We start from the raw sequence: 15,119 nt of genomic DNA, 5'->3' as shown, positions 1-15,119 counted from the left end.
GACAGATCGGAAATTGTTTTATAATTAAAAAAAATGAATAAATAAAAAATAACTTGCGTTTATTCTATTTTTGTATTTATATTTATATGTTTCGTAATAATTATTATAAGATATAAAAATATAAATAAAAAAATTTATGCAAGCGAATATTTAGAATCTTAAATAATCAATTTTTAAATATATTGTATTTGAATATACTTTTGACAATTTTTGAATCTAAATTTTTCGATTTTTTAAATCTAAAAAGTATAAGACGTGATAAAAAATATTATATATTTACACGATTTCCTGCATCATTAATTATAGAACACCGTGTATAATATCCGTTATGAGGTTTACCGAATTTATTTCAACATTAACTGAAAAATAGGTATACAAAAATTAACCATATCTATAAATAATAATAATATTTTGAAAATAAAATAGAGATTATCTTGAAAACTTTGCGAAAGCAAAATAAACAGAAATACTATTTTAATCGTTTTCAAACTTTTCTTAAACCATGTAAATGTCAAAAAGAAAAACAAAAAAACCTAAAAGTGATCCAAAAAACTTGAAGAAAACAAAATGAACTAAAACTGTAATATATATAATAATTTTCAAAACCCTCTTTAAACCAATCAACCATTTTATACCAGAATTGAGACAATTGTTTAATCAGCATATTAATGACAAAATAATTTAGTAATATATTGATCATGTTTATATTGATAATTCAACTTGTATATTACAAAATACGAGCTACTATTTGCAAACGATATTAACACGAACAAATAAAAAGACGTGTAATCGTTTGAAAAAACATTAAAAATGAACAATTATTCAAAATTGAAATAAAAATATTGAAGGGAAAGGTAATAGGAGTGAAAATAAAAAGCAAATAAAAAAGAGAATGATGAGGACGATTGAGAAGAGAAAAAGAACTCTAGCGTGACCTTTCACCTTTCTAAGAAAGTGGGGTAAAGCTAATGGAGTTTTCAATTCAAAACTTTAAACTCTTAGACTATCATTTTCCTTTTATTATTAAATCGCATTATTGCGAATAAATCGTTGATATATTCCTGTCTTTTTCTTACTCATAAAGAACCAATCAATATTTTGTTTCTCTCTCTCTCTGTCGCTTTTTTTCTTTGTTTTGTATTTGTTTTGTTCATCTCTTTTCATTTGTTTATATCGAAGTTTAATCTTCAAGTCACATGAAAATATAAATAAGGAAAAATACGTTAAATACATTCATAATATTCTATTCTAAATTCAATTATTATTCGTAGTTTATTATTTTTCTGGCTATAAGCAAATTACGAGATGAGTATTATAAATTTGTTACTATATATTTACATATTATTATTTATAATAAATAAATATTAATAATATAATTGATCGATCTATAATACAAATATCGAAAAGGAATAATTGATATTTAAATTAAGAATAATATAATATTAATAATAATAATAATAATATAATACAAAAAAAAATAAAAATTTATATTAATATGATAGTTAATGGTCTATAAAAGTGAATTTATGTATAATAATAAATACTTAATAATAATATGTTTTAAAACTAACAAATAAACGATTGTATAATACATTGTTCTTTAAAATCGGCATGAACCAATTGGCTTGCCAATACGAATACCATTGTTTTACCAGAAAGTTCTTGTCGATTTTGAAGGTAAGTTGATGTATGTAATAAAAATATTAATGGAATATATGTACATATTGATAAATTCTTATAAATTTTTCGAACAATCCAATATATTTCCGCTTCGATGAATAATAGAAGAAATATATATAATACAGTGAGTCACAGAAGTACTCCTACCTGTCCCAATATAAAATTGAAATGATCGATATGTGTTTATAATGCAAAGCTTTAAAATTCTTATACACGAAAACCTATTTTACAATTGTTAAACAAATTGTTGTATTGTGAGACTAATTTTCTTATTATTTATGTCAAATTATATCGGGTTACCTGAAAAAAATTCATGCTGATTTTGGAATTAGTACATATTTAATATACTTTTAATAAAATAAATATAAGTTACTTTAACTAAACGAATTTAAATTATAAATGTACATTAAATTTCTATATTATTTCTATAAAGAAGGAATATTTAAATAACTACAAATAAAAAATATCCCATTAATAAATCAGTACCAACTTTCCGAGCAACCCAATACTTCTCTCACTATTAAATATTCTTTTGTAATGAAATTAATATCAATTGAAAAGTTTAATAATCTTCAAATACATATATTTCTGTGTATAAAAATTTAGAAATATTGTATTACAAAAGAAAAAAAACATTGATTATATATTTTCAATGAAAAGTGGGTGGATACGAATACTCTTGTAATTCACTGGATGTGTAAGTAAATACTAACACCTTCTTGATAATCATAGAAAAAGATGAAAGAGTGGAATACGTGTATTTAAAACGCGAAACGTTTGACGTTATTACTAATTGGACGTACGCGAGGGAAATAATGAAAGAACCGATGGGTATCTAAAAACTGAAGCACGAAATTCAAAAGAAAGATAAATTCTGTGAGAAAAAGAGGGAAAGAAGGGTGTTTGATTTATTCGTTCATATCTTTTTCTCTACTTTTATATACATATATATTTTTTTTTATATTTTTCAACGCGTATCTCACGTTTACGTCAGACTTTGATGTCGAACGTGACGTTGCACGGTATACACCAATTTTTTTAAAAGTTTCACAACCACCGGTAAAAGAGATCCATGACGCTACCGTCGAAACGAAACGACGAGAAAGAAAAAAAGAGAGAGAAAAAGATAGAAAGATAGATAGGTATGTAGATAGAAAGAGAGACAGGTATGTAGATAGAAAGAGAGACAAACATCTTCAGTCAACCTCCATTAAATAACGGAACGCGACGCAACTAACACACTTTTTTTCTCTTTCATCTTGCCGATAAATGCAACTCCTACATACGTGGGTGGTGTATCTTAAACACGTGCATTTGTATATAGATGAGTGTATGTAAATTTATATATACGTTTCTATACGCATGTATGTATGTTATATGCATATGTGTAAATATATAAGTCGATACATGTATGTGCGTGTATAAACATGCGTGAGTGCGTGAATATAAACACAAAAAAGTCGTAATGATAAGGAGCAGGTGATAAAAATCTTTCGTATGTAACGAGTACGATAGTATATGCGCGAGAAGAAGAAAGAGAAAAAAAGAGAAAAAAAAGTGCAACCATAGTTAGACGACCCCTATCCTTATGTATATACTTGTGTGTGTGTGGCGTGTGTGTATACGTACACACAAAAAGAAAGAAAAAAAGATTTCGTTTATTAATCCCCGTGGTAGGTAAGAGTAAACAATTTTCGAGATAAGCAAAATAAATATTTCTTCGACGATCACGAAAATCGAGATTCGACTAAAGTTGTAGATAGAAAATTATTTTATGATCTCATTTCCTGTGAGGATTTTGCATTTTTAACAGAATATTTATTTTACTATCGATTTTTGATAATGATTTAATCGAATCGAGAAGAAAGGAACTTTTAAAGAAACATATTACGATCTAAATTACTTTGGTTTTGATGTAGTGAAAGATAAATCATTTTTTAATGATTTTAAAAATCAATATTTATTTTTCTTTCAAGAATCTTTTGACTAAAAATTTATTTTTTAAAATTGATAAAACTACAAAACTTAATTAAACGTTTTATTAGAAACCTAAAGAGTGTTCATAAGAAAGAATAATTGATTGTTAAAATAATAATAATATTATTTAATCGAAAGAAAAGAAAATACCTTAAAAAGAAAAAAAGAAAAGCGTATTACGATCTACATTACTTTGATTTTATTTAATAAAAGGTGGACTATAAGTTTATATATATATATATATAGATGATTTTTAAAAAATTAATAATTATTAAATATAAATTATTCTTTATACACAAGATTCCTATAGTTCAATTTTCTTATTTGTATAAAGATATATATATATTTTCTTATTTATATTATGTTATATTTTATTATATATAAAAATATATATATTTATATATTTTTCATTTGTAGCTTTATTTATTTGTAGCTTAATTTATATTTATATAAATTTAAAGCTACAAGATTAATTACAAGACTAAAAATACTCTCAAAAAGAAATAATGAATTAAAAATTTAGTATCTTAAAATTTCGAAGCTCTTTTTTATAAAAGTCGTACATAAAAAGAAAAATGGATTTGTAAAATGTTTACTGATAGATACGATTTTCGAGAATCGAATCTCGTGAAATCTCGAATTTCACGTTTTCTTTTTCTTCTTCGTTCTTCTAAAATCCCCTTCGCTCTGTCTCTTTCTTCTTTTTTTTTTACTTTCTTTTACCGATGAGTCCTCCCTTAAGTGAACAAAGCGCATAACTCATCGACCATAAATTATGGTACCTGACGCGTCGCGGGACCTCACAAATCAACTCCCTGGAATTTCGCGAAATAAATCCCGACCATTCTCGTAGAATATTTGGATTTACGATTCTGCTATCATGAAAAAGAGACAAAGAGAAAGAAAGAGAGAAAGAGAACAGGAGAGGGGAGAGAAAGCAGACGATCTATCGCTTATTAAGTTTTACTCCTCGTTTCTTAAACATGCAGTTTGCATTAATAAATTCTAAGAAACAAAAAATAAAAAGAAAAAAAAGAAAAAAGGATCAATCTCGTTATGGTGGTTCTTAAATTTCATCGATTTTTTTCGATTCGTAAGGTTTTTTTTAACTTGTAGTATAAATTAACAAATTATAATAAAAATTAAAAAAATGAAGGAAGTAAAATATATAAAGAATTAATTCATTTATGGTTATTATAAAATTTTTTTCTTATTTTTATTTCATATGTTTAACTTGGTAATCAGTATACATTAATCAAATATAAGAAACAAAAAATTAGAAAAATAAAAAGAATAAAATCAGCCTGGTTAGGCTATTTCTTAAATTTCTTTTATAAGTTTTATTTGATTCCTAAGATTCTGTAAATTCACGGTATACATTCATAAATTATAATTAAAAAAAGGAAGAAAAATAAAAGCACAAAATTAATATATATATTTATACTGCTTACAAAATGTTGCTGCTTACAAAAAACAGGAAAAAATTAAAAAGAAAAGAAAAAAAATCAATTTTTTTTGTGTTGTTTCTCAAATATTGTTCCTGTTGCTTTATTTTTATTTTTAAAGAACGTTGTTCAAAAAAAAACGATTCGTTTATATTATTCATTAACTTTAATAATTCTGTATATTTTTTTATCAAACTTGCAAATACGTTTAATAAAAATAATAATAATAGTAAAGAAAAGAAAATATCGCCCTTCGAACTTAGGCTCTAAAAATTATCAACCGCAACGGTCGCAGCTGTGCAAAACTCTATTTTAGGATATACTCATACAGTACAGGGGATAATTTATGATCTACACGAACGATCCAGCAGGACTAGTTACAAGGACGATCATATTATACGAGAGAACTTTGCTTCTTTTCTCTCACTCACACTCTCTTTCTCTCTCTTTCTCCCAAATTTCTCGTTAAGAATTGGAAAACGTCATTTTCATACTAAATCCTATTTTATACACGATCTTTTCCATAAACTATCTAATTAATTATCATCTCAATAAATATTCCTTCGAACGTTTTAAATTGAATTCGAATTTTATGGTTATGCACTGCCAGTACAATTTAATAAAAAGTTCCTAGATTAAGATTGATTAATTAATTACTATGAAACATATAAAATCTGCATTATCTCCAAAAACTCTTTTTCAAATCTTATTCACGAGTCTCTCTTCTTGAAGTGGGGGAGAAAATAATCATGATTCTCGAATACAAATTGATTAACAAAATTTCATTTAAAAAAAAAAACATTTAAATAATGCTCGACAAAATATTTCTAATCTGCTTCTCCAAATTTTATCTTCGGAAGTTGTTAACGTTATTATATTGGATAATTCGAATCAATGTCAAACTCGATCGATAAAGTGACTATTAAACAGTAAATTATATTATCCAATTATCTCTACGTTTGTTAATATGTATTAGCACCATTACGATCAGCGTAAGTACATCATCAAATCCCCAATCCTTTTAACCCCCTCTCTCACTTCCGAATCATCTTTTAAATAAGAGCTTGGATAAAATTGTTGATTAATAATAAAATTTAATGTTGCAATATATTCCCGCGGTTATTAACATACATTACCACTATTCCAATCGAATTGAATTTAATTGTTACATTATTGAATAAAAAATAAAAAAGTAAAGAGAATAAATAAATAAGCTCACATGAAATTGGTTCCTTTGGTATGTCACTTGGTGGAAAGCCCTGCGCTTCGAAATCCGGCCTGACAGCGTCACATTTCAAGCCGGCGCCGTTGACGAACGTAGTCGTCAAAAGAGTATAAAGGACGATCAAAGCAATTAATAGAACCATCTTTGTCGTTCTACCACTCATTTTGATTTCTTTTTTATATTTTTCTTTTTCTTCTTCTCTATCTTCTTCACAAGGACGATTAATTCATTTACAAAAAACCTCACAAGAGAAACCAATAACAGTTTGATACAGTTAACTCACATAAGCACCTTTTATTATATATTCACAAAAATGATGAATTATAAAGATTAAAAATAGACAGAGAGATATAGAAAAAATAAAAAAAAGAAGAAAGAAATAAAGTAAAGATCCTCGAAGAAAGTTTAATATAAACCCCGAAGATGAAGAAAAACGCGATGCAACGGAGAGAAACAACACACATCCACTTCCTCCGTTGAACGCCCGAAACGCACTGTTACGACTCGTGCTTGGAAGCGCGTGCCAATGATCACGCGCATGCGCAACCTGCGCGCGCAACCCACTTATTGAGAAAAATTTATGTTTGAATCGTTTGTAATATCCTCGTTTACGCGCGCAAAATTTTATCGATAATTCTATTTCTAATTCATTATCTATCTTTCTATCTTATCGTTCTACATTTTAAATTAATAATTCATATAAATTTTAATTCATAAAATTAAAAGCTAATTTATCTAAATTTCATTAATTTAAAATATGAAGAAAGAAAAATATTAGGAACAAACTTTATTTGTTTCATATTTTAATCGTGTATATTCTCATTTCTAAATGACATCTTCTAATCTTCTAATTATAACTCTTATATTTTTTTGTGAATAATTAATATTTAACATCAGTTGCATGGACGGATTTTTATTCGTTATAATAATATTATTTCTTGTATATAAGAAATAAAATACAGTCTAATATTTGAGATCAAACGAGTGCTCGTTTATTGGTAGAATATTGTAACTGTGCACTCGTGATAAAGAAACTAAACTACTTATTATTATTATAGTTTTGTACTATAACACGTTGGACGGAATATAGATAACAATGATTATATAAGAATATAATAGAATAATTAATTCTACATATACGTGATCGTACTATGACACAATGGACAAGCATTAATATTAACGACATCACGTTCAGTAGCTACATGATGTCTACAAACGGTACAAGTCCAAGCATTACTGAGATCCATCAAAGGTTTACCAGACACTATACAAGCCGGAAATCTGGTCATACAATTTGGACATATAACGCACCAATCAGGTATTAAAGTTTCACAATTGACGCATTCAGCTTTTACATTACGCGTGTCCTTAGGATTGTGTTTAGTAAAAATATTTACAGCCAATTCTTCATACTCTTCTCTTTTTGACTCTGGAATAGCTTCGAAAGCTTCCAATTTAATAAATGCTTTAGAACACGTAGCGAAAGCATGATTAACTGCGCTTGATAATGCAAGTAGACAATAAATATCTTCCAATTCTAAAATATCTTCGTATTCTCTAAGTCTCAAAGCAGTTTTCATCGAGGCATCGAAATTACAATCGTAGATTTGTCTATGAGCTAATAAAAGAAAATGATATGCCTCAGCACCACGCCAAGCATTTTCTATTATTTTTGTATCTTCGTTGCTTTCTGTTAAACCCATCACGACATTGCTACGCCCTCCCTTTATCGTTGGTATGCTGTTAATATGATCCTCTATCAATAATGCAGCAAGAACATATATTTTTTTAACTCTTAACGGATTCGTTCTGAACTTAGCTTGCTCTTCCGCAAGTTGTATCAACAATTTAGCAGCTTCCAAATAATAATTAGCTTTCTTATATAATTCAATAGCTTGCAATCTCTTACCATTAGATAAAAGATGATTAGCATATTTGTTCAGTAATTCACCAATTTGTGCCATTTTGTAAGTTTTGGCTAAATCGATAGCTTGGTCCCAATGGTTAAGGCGTACGCATGTATCTACTGCTAACTTAACATCACCATATTTGATATAAGCTGTAACTGCCTGCGAACACATACCTACCGAAGACAACATTTTTGCAACAGTTTTTAAAATTGGACTCTTATCGGGTAATTGATCTACTGTTCCTGCCAGCTGTATAAAATCTTCCAGTTTATAATAACATTGAATAAGTTTCTCTAAGTTACGTCCCTTCTCATAATATTCTCTAGCACCTTCCCAGTTTTGTCTTTCAGCAAAAGAATCTCCTATTTTATTGAATGCATGCTCCATTTGCTTGTCAGATCCACCGATCCCCATTTTCATCAATTGGACTACTCGAAAATAATCACCCAATTTTTGGCGCAACGTTATAGCAAGATCTCTTCTATCCATATCCAAATACAATTTCTCAGCTTCGTCATAATTTCCAAGAAATGCAGCAACTTCTGCTTTTTTCAACTGATCATTATGAACATTTCTTAAACGTTTGATAAATTGTATACCCAAGTAATCCGTACAACGAACCATTGCATTTTCAGCAGTTTCTAAATCTAATACCTTTAACGCTGACTCGGCCAATAATCTCCACAATCGAGGATGCGGATTATCTTGAATAAAATTATTAGCTTCTTTCAATCCAACTTTTGCTAAAAGTTCTCTCGTATCTCTTAATGATTTTACTTCCAAATCTATTATTAAATCATTTTTTATTTCATCTGGTTTTTCAATTAGATCATCCAATAAAACACATCGTATTTCTAAATCTTGAAAGAAACAAATGTATCCGTAACACGATATAGGTTCTTCTGGATCTAATCCTCTTAAAACATACATTCTTGTTTTTTCCATAATTGCAAGTAACAGAGGATTGTCTTGAGCCCAACACATTCCCCATACATCTTTCCTTTCAAATTTGCTTACATCATCTCCTGTCTTCGTATTCATAGAATCAGTACCTTTATGTATATCTAAATCTAACATAGTAAGAACTCCAGACGTGTCCATAATGGAAACACGAGTTGAATCACAATTTATAGCCATTTTATAAAGTTTGCAAGATGCATTATATCGATTCATAAGAGTAACTTGTGGTAGAGAATAACGTTGTATCATTCCAGATTCTCTTCCAATAAGGAAAAGTTTCTCAGTTGCACAAATGCATGAAATTGGGTCCATCGTAGGCTTGGTGCTTGTAGGCGATTCAAAAGATCTATCTCTATCCAAATCCTGTATAACTTCTGTTACTCCGGTTGGAGTATCATCAACGTGATAAATTTTTTCTTTACGTAATTTTCCGGCAAGTAATGCCGAATTACGTGGCGTTCGAAAAGTCCAAAGTATAAAATTATTTTTAGATGCAGCAATAACAATGTTACTAGTAATAGTCACGTACAAAGGTTCCATATCTAAAAATTTAGTATCTATCGGCGTGGCTATGGTATTACAAACTAATAATGCAAATTGTTCCGATCCTTGCATTAGATCGTTCTTCACTGCTAGAACACAATGTTCTTCGCAGGAAGCTATAGAAATTAGAGTGCGTACAAATTTAGTGCAGCATGTATTATTACTAGTATTCCAGAATGTAATACATATGCCATCCTTACTAATTTTTTCATTAGTAAATACAACGGTATTACTGAAATAAGTCCACTTATAATCTGGACGTATATTAGCAAAATATATATGAGAATCAACAGACAAAGCAACTCTCAATGAACCACCCTCCCATGCGCAAGCTGTTACTTCTCTACCAGGTATTTTTAAAGTTCTTATATGTTCTCCAAATTGAGTATAAAATTGTATAGCATTAACATCCTTTGTTTCTCCATTAGTTAAAAATGGCATCATACCGGTTACAGCTAATATAGAACCATGACAATTCCAACAACACCACGCAGTGGTCATACCAGTTTCTATGACAACTGGATTGTCATCATTGGTATCTTTTATTAATAATATTTTACCGCTTTGATAACAAATAGCTAAAGTAGGACAATCCATCGCGATATATCCATTTCTCCCATTATACCACTGCAATGTAACTATTGTTTGTAATTGGCCAGGTATTTGTTGTATCATATTTAACTTAGTTAAAAATATCCCTTGATTGTCATACAAGTGAAGTTCACCATTCTTTAATCCAAATAAAAGTAATTTCCCATCAGGTGACCACTGTACGCTGCATAAAGAAACATTTTTCAATTCCTTTCCCCAAATTCTGTTACCATCAACAGAACCAACAATAACAGCACCATCCTCGTATACAATACAAATCTTTTGACCATCTTGACTCCACGACATACTTTTAACAACAGATTTGTTACGATTATTAATCATTTCCTCATACCAAGAGCCTTTATACATCATCCAAACAATGATGACACCATTCTGATCACTTGACGTAAGCTTTTGATGTTCTTCGTTCCAGGTAACTACTTGTACATGGCCATTGTGACCTTCCAAAGTTTGATTCATACTCAGATTACTAGCAGCAGTCAAATTACGTGACTTTCCATTCATGTTATTAATACCCATCACAGATTCTACTCGCAGTACTTTTAAAAGACCATCCTCTCCGCCTACTGCAATATATCCTTCTTTTTGATTCCATGCTATACAATTCAATCGGAAATTATTTGGTATTGCTATCTTTTTGCTTAGATAGACAAACATTTTGTTATTTTTAAATACTTTAGTTTAGAAATGCATCGAAACTTTTTAAGTGTCTGAAAAAAAAAATGTCTTGTTAATAGTAATTACTTCAATTTTTCTGACAATCAAAGCACAACAAAAATCAATTATATTAGAATCAATAATAAAATAAAAGGAATTTAAATTGTCATTTCATTTTGTAATAATTATATAGATTTCATAGAAATTATTATTTATAATAATAATAATAATAATAATATTAACAATTTTATAATAAACAATAATGGCTGCCATAACCTTTTACTTGAAGTGTATGCGATTTTATCGACAAATGTGGACAAAATATGAACTAAACGCGCAAGGTTTGATAGGTAATGTAGATTATTTTTCTCTCGTGTTAGTGTGAGTTAGAGTATTAGTTTAGTAGTCTGTACTCACACTTTTTCATCTTTCATTCGTATGTTAAATAGAAAGAGAATGCTGGATCGAAATACTGATTAATAGAAATTCTTTAAAGAAAATAATAATTAATATTGAAATATAAGTTTATCAAAAATTGAAAGCACGCGGCCCAGTAGTGCCAACCTATTTTGTTTTTAAGCGTGTGCCTATTCTGGTTACATGTTTAACTTCATTCTATAACATTCATTGTTCATTATCACGTTGTCGTTTCTACAATTTAAAACCGTTATGATTTTTTACTAGAATAAATCTACAAATAAAATATACATCTTTTGCAAGTTTTAATTGTATCCATCCAAAACTTTATCAATTAATACAATAGATAACGTATAGTAATTAGTATACAATATGGCGATAAAAAGACAAGAAGAAATTGTGTCGACTGATGTAATAATTATTTAATGTAAATTAATGATTAAAATAAATATAATAAATATTTGAGGATAGATTACACACAAAATATATTTATTTTGATTAAAAGCATCTGATATTTTTTGTTTCTAATTAAAGCTAATTTAAGCAATCTTTACTGAATTTTACTTGCAATGGAATGTATAGCATATAAAATATGATAAACATTACATGGAAAGTAAAATACCATTACTTAGGTCAAACAATAAGGAGGTAATTGCTTCTAAGGACTTACAAGGGATGGGCATCTTAAAGATTACCACATCAGAATAAAATTTAGATTAAAGAAAATTATCCAACAGGGATAATTCTTTTAAAGTATCTTCATTATTAAGCCCAGCCATAAATTTCTCATTTAAAAAACCTCATGATTATTATCAATAAAATAGAAGAAAGTGTAATCGATAAAATAGAGGAAAATGACTAAATAAAAACGAGGAGTGCATCCTGAATAGAAATTAAGTAACAACGATAAGTTTATTCAAAACTTGACTGGCCAAATATTGCCTGCAGATTTAGAACATAGAAATTAAGAATTACAAATATTTTACACATAATAATTTTAAATCTACCGAAAATAAAATAAAATAAAAAAAGAATGACATTTTTATGTTACATTATATTATAATTTTTTCAATTACATTATGGACTGGTCCATGATACCTGTGAACATATGAAATTTTATTAAATATAATTCTTTCACGTGTAAATCATCCCGTATCCTGTAATAAGTATCTTGTATGCTGTAATTCTGACAGTAGTTGACCAAATCTACTGAATTACATTTGAAAAAAAAATAAACATACAATTTGAAACAACAACAAAAAAAACAATAGAAAATACGGACAATTTTTGGCTTATATTTTTTACTTAAGTTAATACTTGAAAAATAATAAAAAAGAACGAAAAAATAATAGGAAAGAAAGAAAAAAAAATTATACTTTTAAAGTGGAGCTTTTTGCGATTTTCGTTTTAAGTGATTTTCCTCCCGGTTAGACTAATCCACTGACCCTAATTTCTATTATAAGGAACTTACACTTCATGTAAAGCCTGACACCTGTGCTGATAGCAGGCTTGAAGAACTGAATCCATGGGCCAGACTTATCAATGGTGTTTGGAATCATTCTATACAATATTGCTTTATTCCCTATGTTAAATGCATAGCTATGCATACTAAATCGCGTATAAAACTCTATACTAATAATCTATAATACGAGTTCCACTTTAAAAGTTAAGTACACTCACTTGGATGCATGCTAACTTATGTGAATATATTCAATAGAAATTCAATAGAAATGAATATTTCAATAGAAACAAAGAAATAGGCAAAAGAAGAAAGAAAGAAGTATTGAGGAAAGAGATAGAAAAAGAAATAGAGAAGGTATGGTGGGTGAAATACTAGGTAAGGATCATAAGAATCATGGTTCGTGTTGGTAGGATCATATCCCTGAAGTAGACCTTTCTTTGTCAAGAAAAATTCTACCTGTTACCTATTGAAGTGATGATTCAAAAGAATCTGAAAAAGAATCTGAAAAAGAAAAAATTATTCTAGGACTGCAAAGATAAAAAAAATAGTACATGCAACTCAGTGTTATTGAAATGAAACTTCTTTATCGCAGGTGACTATTTAGATTCGACAGATATATTAATTTACAAAAGATATGTACATTAAGAGGATTCGTGAGTGAAAGTGTTGTAAAAGGCAACAAACAGAACAGACTGAATACAAATATTATATGTATGTTCTCGACTTGATTTTGTTTAAAAATCGAGAGAATAAAGCATCCATCGTGGTTCCAGACTTCATTGTTGAGATATTGCAGTCATTATTTATTTGCAAATGAAATTTTTCCCACAGAAAGTCAACAAGCTTTGCTAAATTCTCGGATGCAAAATTAACATTGAAATCTCCAGCTAGTATGAGTTGTACCTAGTCCTCCTTCCTACCAAAAATTTTAGCATCATCACGACTCTATACAAGTAATAAATGTTGCAGAAAATAGATATCATCCACTTTCTATTTCGAAGAGATATAAACGCCAATAATAACTATTATATGTTATTTCTCGTTTAACATTCAGTAATACAAATATTACCAACCGATGTCGTAGATGCGGTGTATACTTGTGACTGTTGAGTAGTAACTTCTATACGTGGTGTAATCAGATTTACATTATTCTGATTATAGTATACTGCAACTCCTGTTGCCCAAGAATTCAATCTTTTATACTGAATGGTATAGTTAAAATTCGGCAAACTGATTTGTTCATGGTTATTCAGCCAAGTCTCAGAAAAGATTATTACATTAAAATTGTGTAAGACAGTGTTCGACGCATCCGCAACATGAGCTCGTAAACTTTGACAATTAAAAGTGTAAATCGTCAGTCCATGTGTTTGTCCAATGAACTAAAGCATCTGTTGATCAGTAATATCCATACAATTAGCCAAAAGTCTGTGAAACTTCTCTTGTAAAAATACCATCGCCGTTGATTGTGTCCGACCATGATAAAACGTCATGTCATTATTGAGTGTGATTATATATAATCCATCAATACTGATAACGCGTGACAATGCACATATACAAGTACTATGAATGTTTCTTCTCATATTGGTAAACGACTCATTTTTAATACTTTCAGTCGTACTCTATATTTCCGAGTACGTTCCCTTCCAATTTTCGGTAATAATTTGATTTCCATTACTTTATTTCAAGTTGTACTTTCCATTAAGAGTTGAAAATTTGTTTTTGGCATCTTGAGATCTATAAAAAATAGAATATATATTATATATAACTTACTTAGTAATATTATGTTGTAATTATTTTATTCAATAGAACTTATATATACACTAAAACTTCTATATATATATATATATTAGAATTTTTGAATATCTTATTAAAGAATACTTACAAAAATTAAAATAGACAAATAAAAACAAGGTTTCGATTGCGACACACTATTCATCTAGATTTCTTCCTTTTTCTATCTGAAACGAAACACATGGATAATTCCTTAAAGATTTAGGTTAGTCGTATGAATATCGTAATATATATACTATAATTATAAAAATAAGTTATGAGATACATACTTGTAGTGAGTTCAAATGTAATTGATCAATTACACGGATTTTTTGCATATGGAATCACCAATACATACTTTAAGTCATTACATTTCACAATGCCTCGTTCCTCTTTGAAGAGAAGGCGCATGCGCACTTGAGACACGAGTAGGGGGACTATAAGGTATCCCTCTTTCATAA

The 15,119-nt window shown here is 28.7% G+C and overlaps 2 protein-coding genes and 1 long non-coding RNA gene across 5 annotated transcripts in view; all 3 read right to left on the bottom strand.

Moving 5' to 3' along the window:
* LOC122520217 (glypican-6) overlaps window positions 1-6,982 on the bottom strand; it is a 156,948-nt gene extending 149,966 nt beyond the window's left edge. The window contains exon 1 of the mRNA XM_043640280.1: window positions 6,322-6,982. Within this exon, the coding sequence (XP_043496215.1) occupies window positions 6,322-6,490 (169 nt within the window). The 5' untranslated portion in view covers window positions 6,491-6,982. The remainder of the gene's footprint in view (window positions 1-6,321) is intronic.
* Window positions 6,983-7,099: 117 nt separating this feature from the next.
* On the bottom strand, window positions 7,100-11,344 carry LOC122520205 (WD repeat-containing protein 35). 3 transcript variants are annotated; one of them, XM_043640248.1, is made up of 2 exons: window positions 11,286-11,344; window positions 7,100-11,062 (listed from the first exon to the last, which is right to left on the bottom strand). In XM_043640248.1, exon 2 carries the CDS (start codon window positions 11,007-11,009, stop codon window positions 7,458-7,460), a length of 3,552 nt encoding a protein of 1,183 aa, XP_043496183.1. In that variant the 5' UTR covers window positions 11,010-11,062; window positions 11,286-11,344; the 3' UTR covers window positions 7,100-7,457. The 3 variants fall into 3 exon arrangements, with proteins under 3 accessions (XP_043496183.1, XP_043496192.1, XP_043496202.1); XM_043640257.1 differs by having other exon boundaries at window positions 11,253-11,335; XM_043640267.1 differs by lacking the exon at window positions 11,286-11,344 and having other exon boundaries at window positions 7,100-10,367; window positions 10,466-10,557.
* Window positions 11,345-13,487: 2,143 nt separating this feature from the next.
* LOC122520199 lies at window positions 13,488-15,115 on the bottom strand. The gene is made up of 3 exons (XR_006304471.1): window positions 14,949-15,115; window positions 14,771-14,846; window positions 13,488-14,622 (listed from the first exon to the last, which is right to left on the bottom strand). It is a non-coding gene; the product is annotated as an uncharacterized LOC122520199 (long non-coding RNA).
* Window positions 15,116-15,119: the final 4 nt, after the last annotated feature.

The sequence above is a fragment of the Polistes fuscatus genome, unplaced genomic scaffold (assembly GCF_010416935.1).
Source record: "Polistes fuscatus isolate 324 unplaced genomic scaffold, CU_Pfus_HIC Scaffold1, whole genome shotgun sequence".
In the NCBI taxonomy this organism is placed as follows: domain Eukaryota; kingdom Metazoa; phylum Arthropoda; class Insecta; order Hymenoptera; family Vespidae; genus Polistes; species Polistes fuscatus.
The sequence above is the reverse complement of the archived record's forward strand: the minus strand, read 5'-3'. Positions and strand labels throughout refer to the sequence as shown.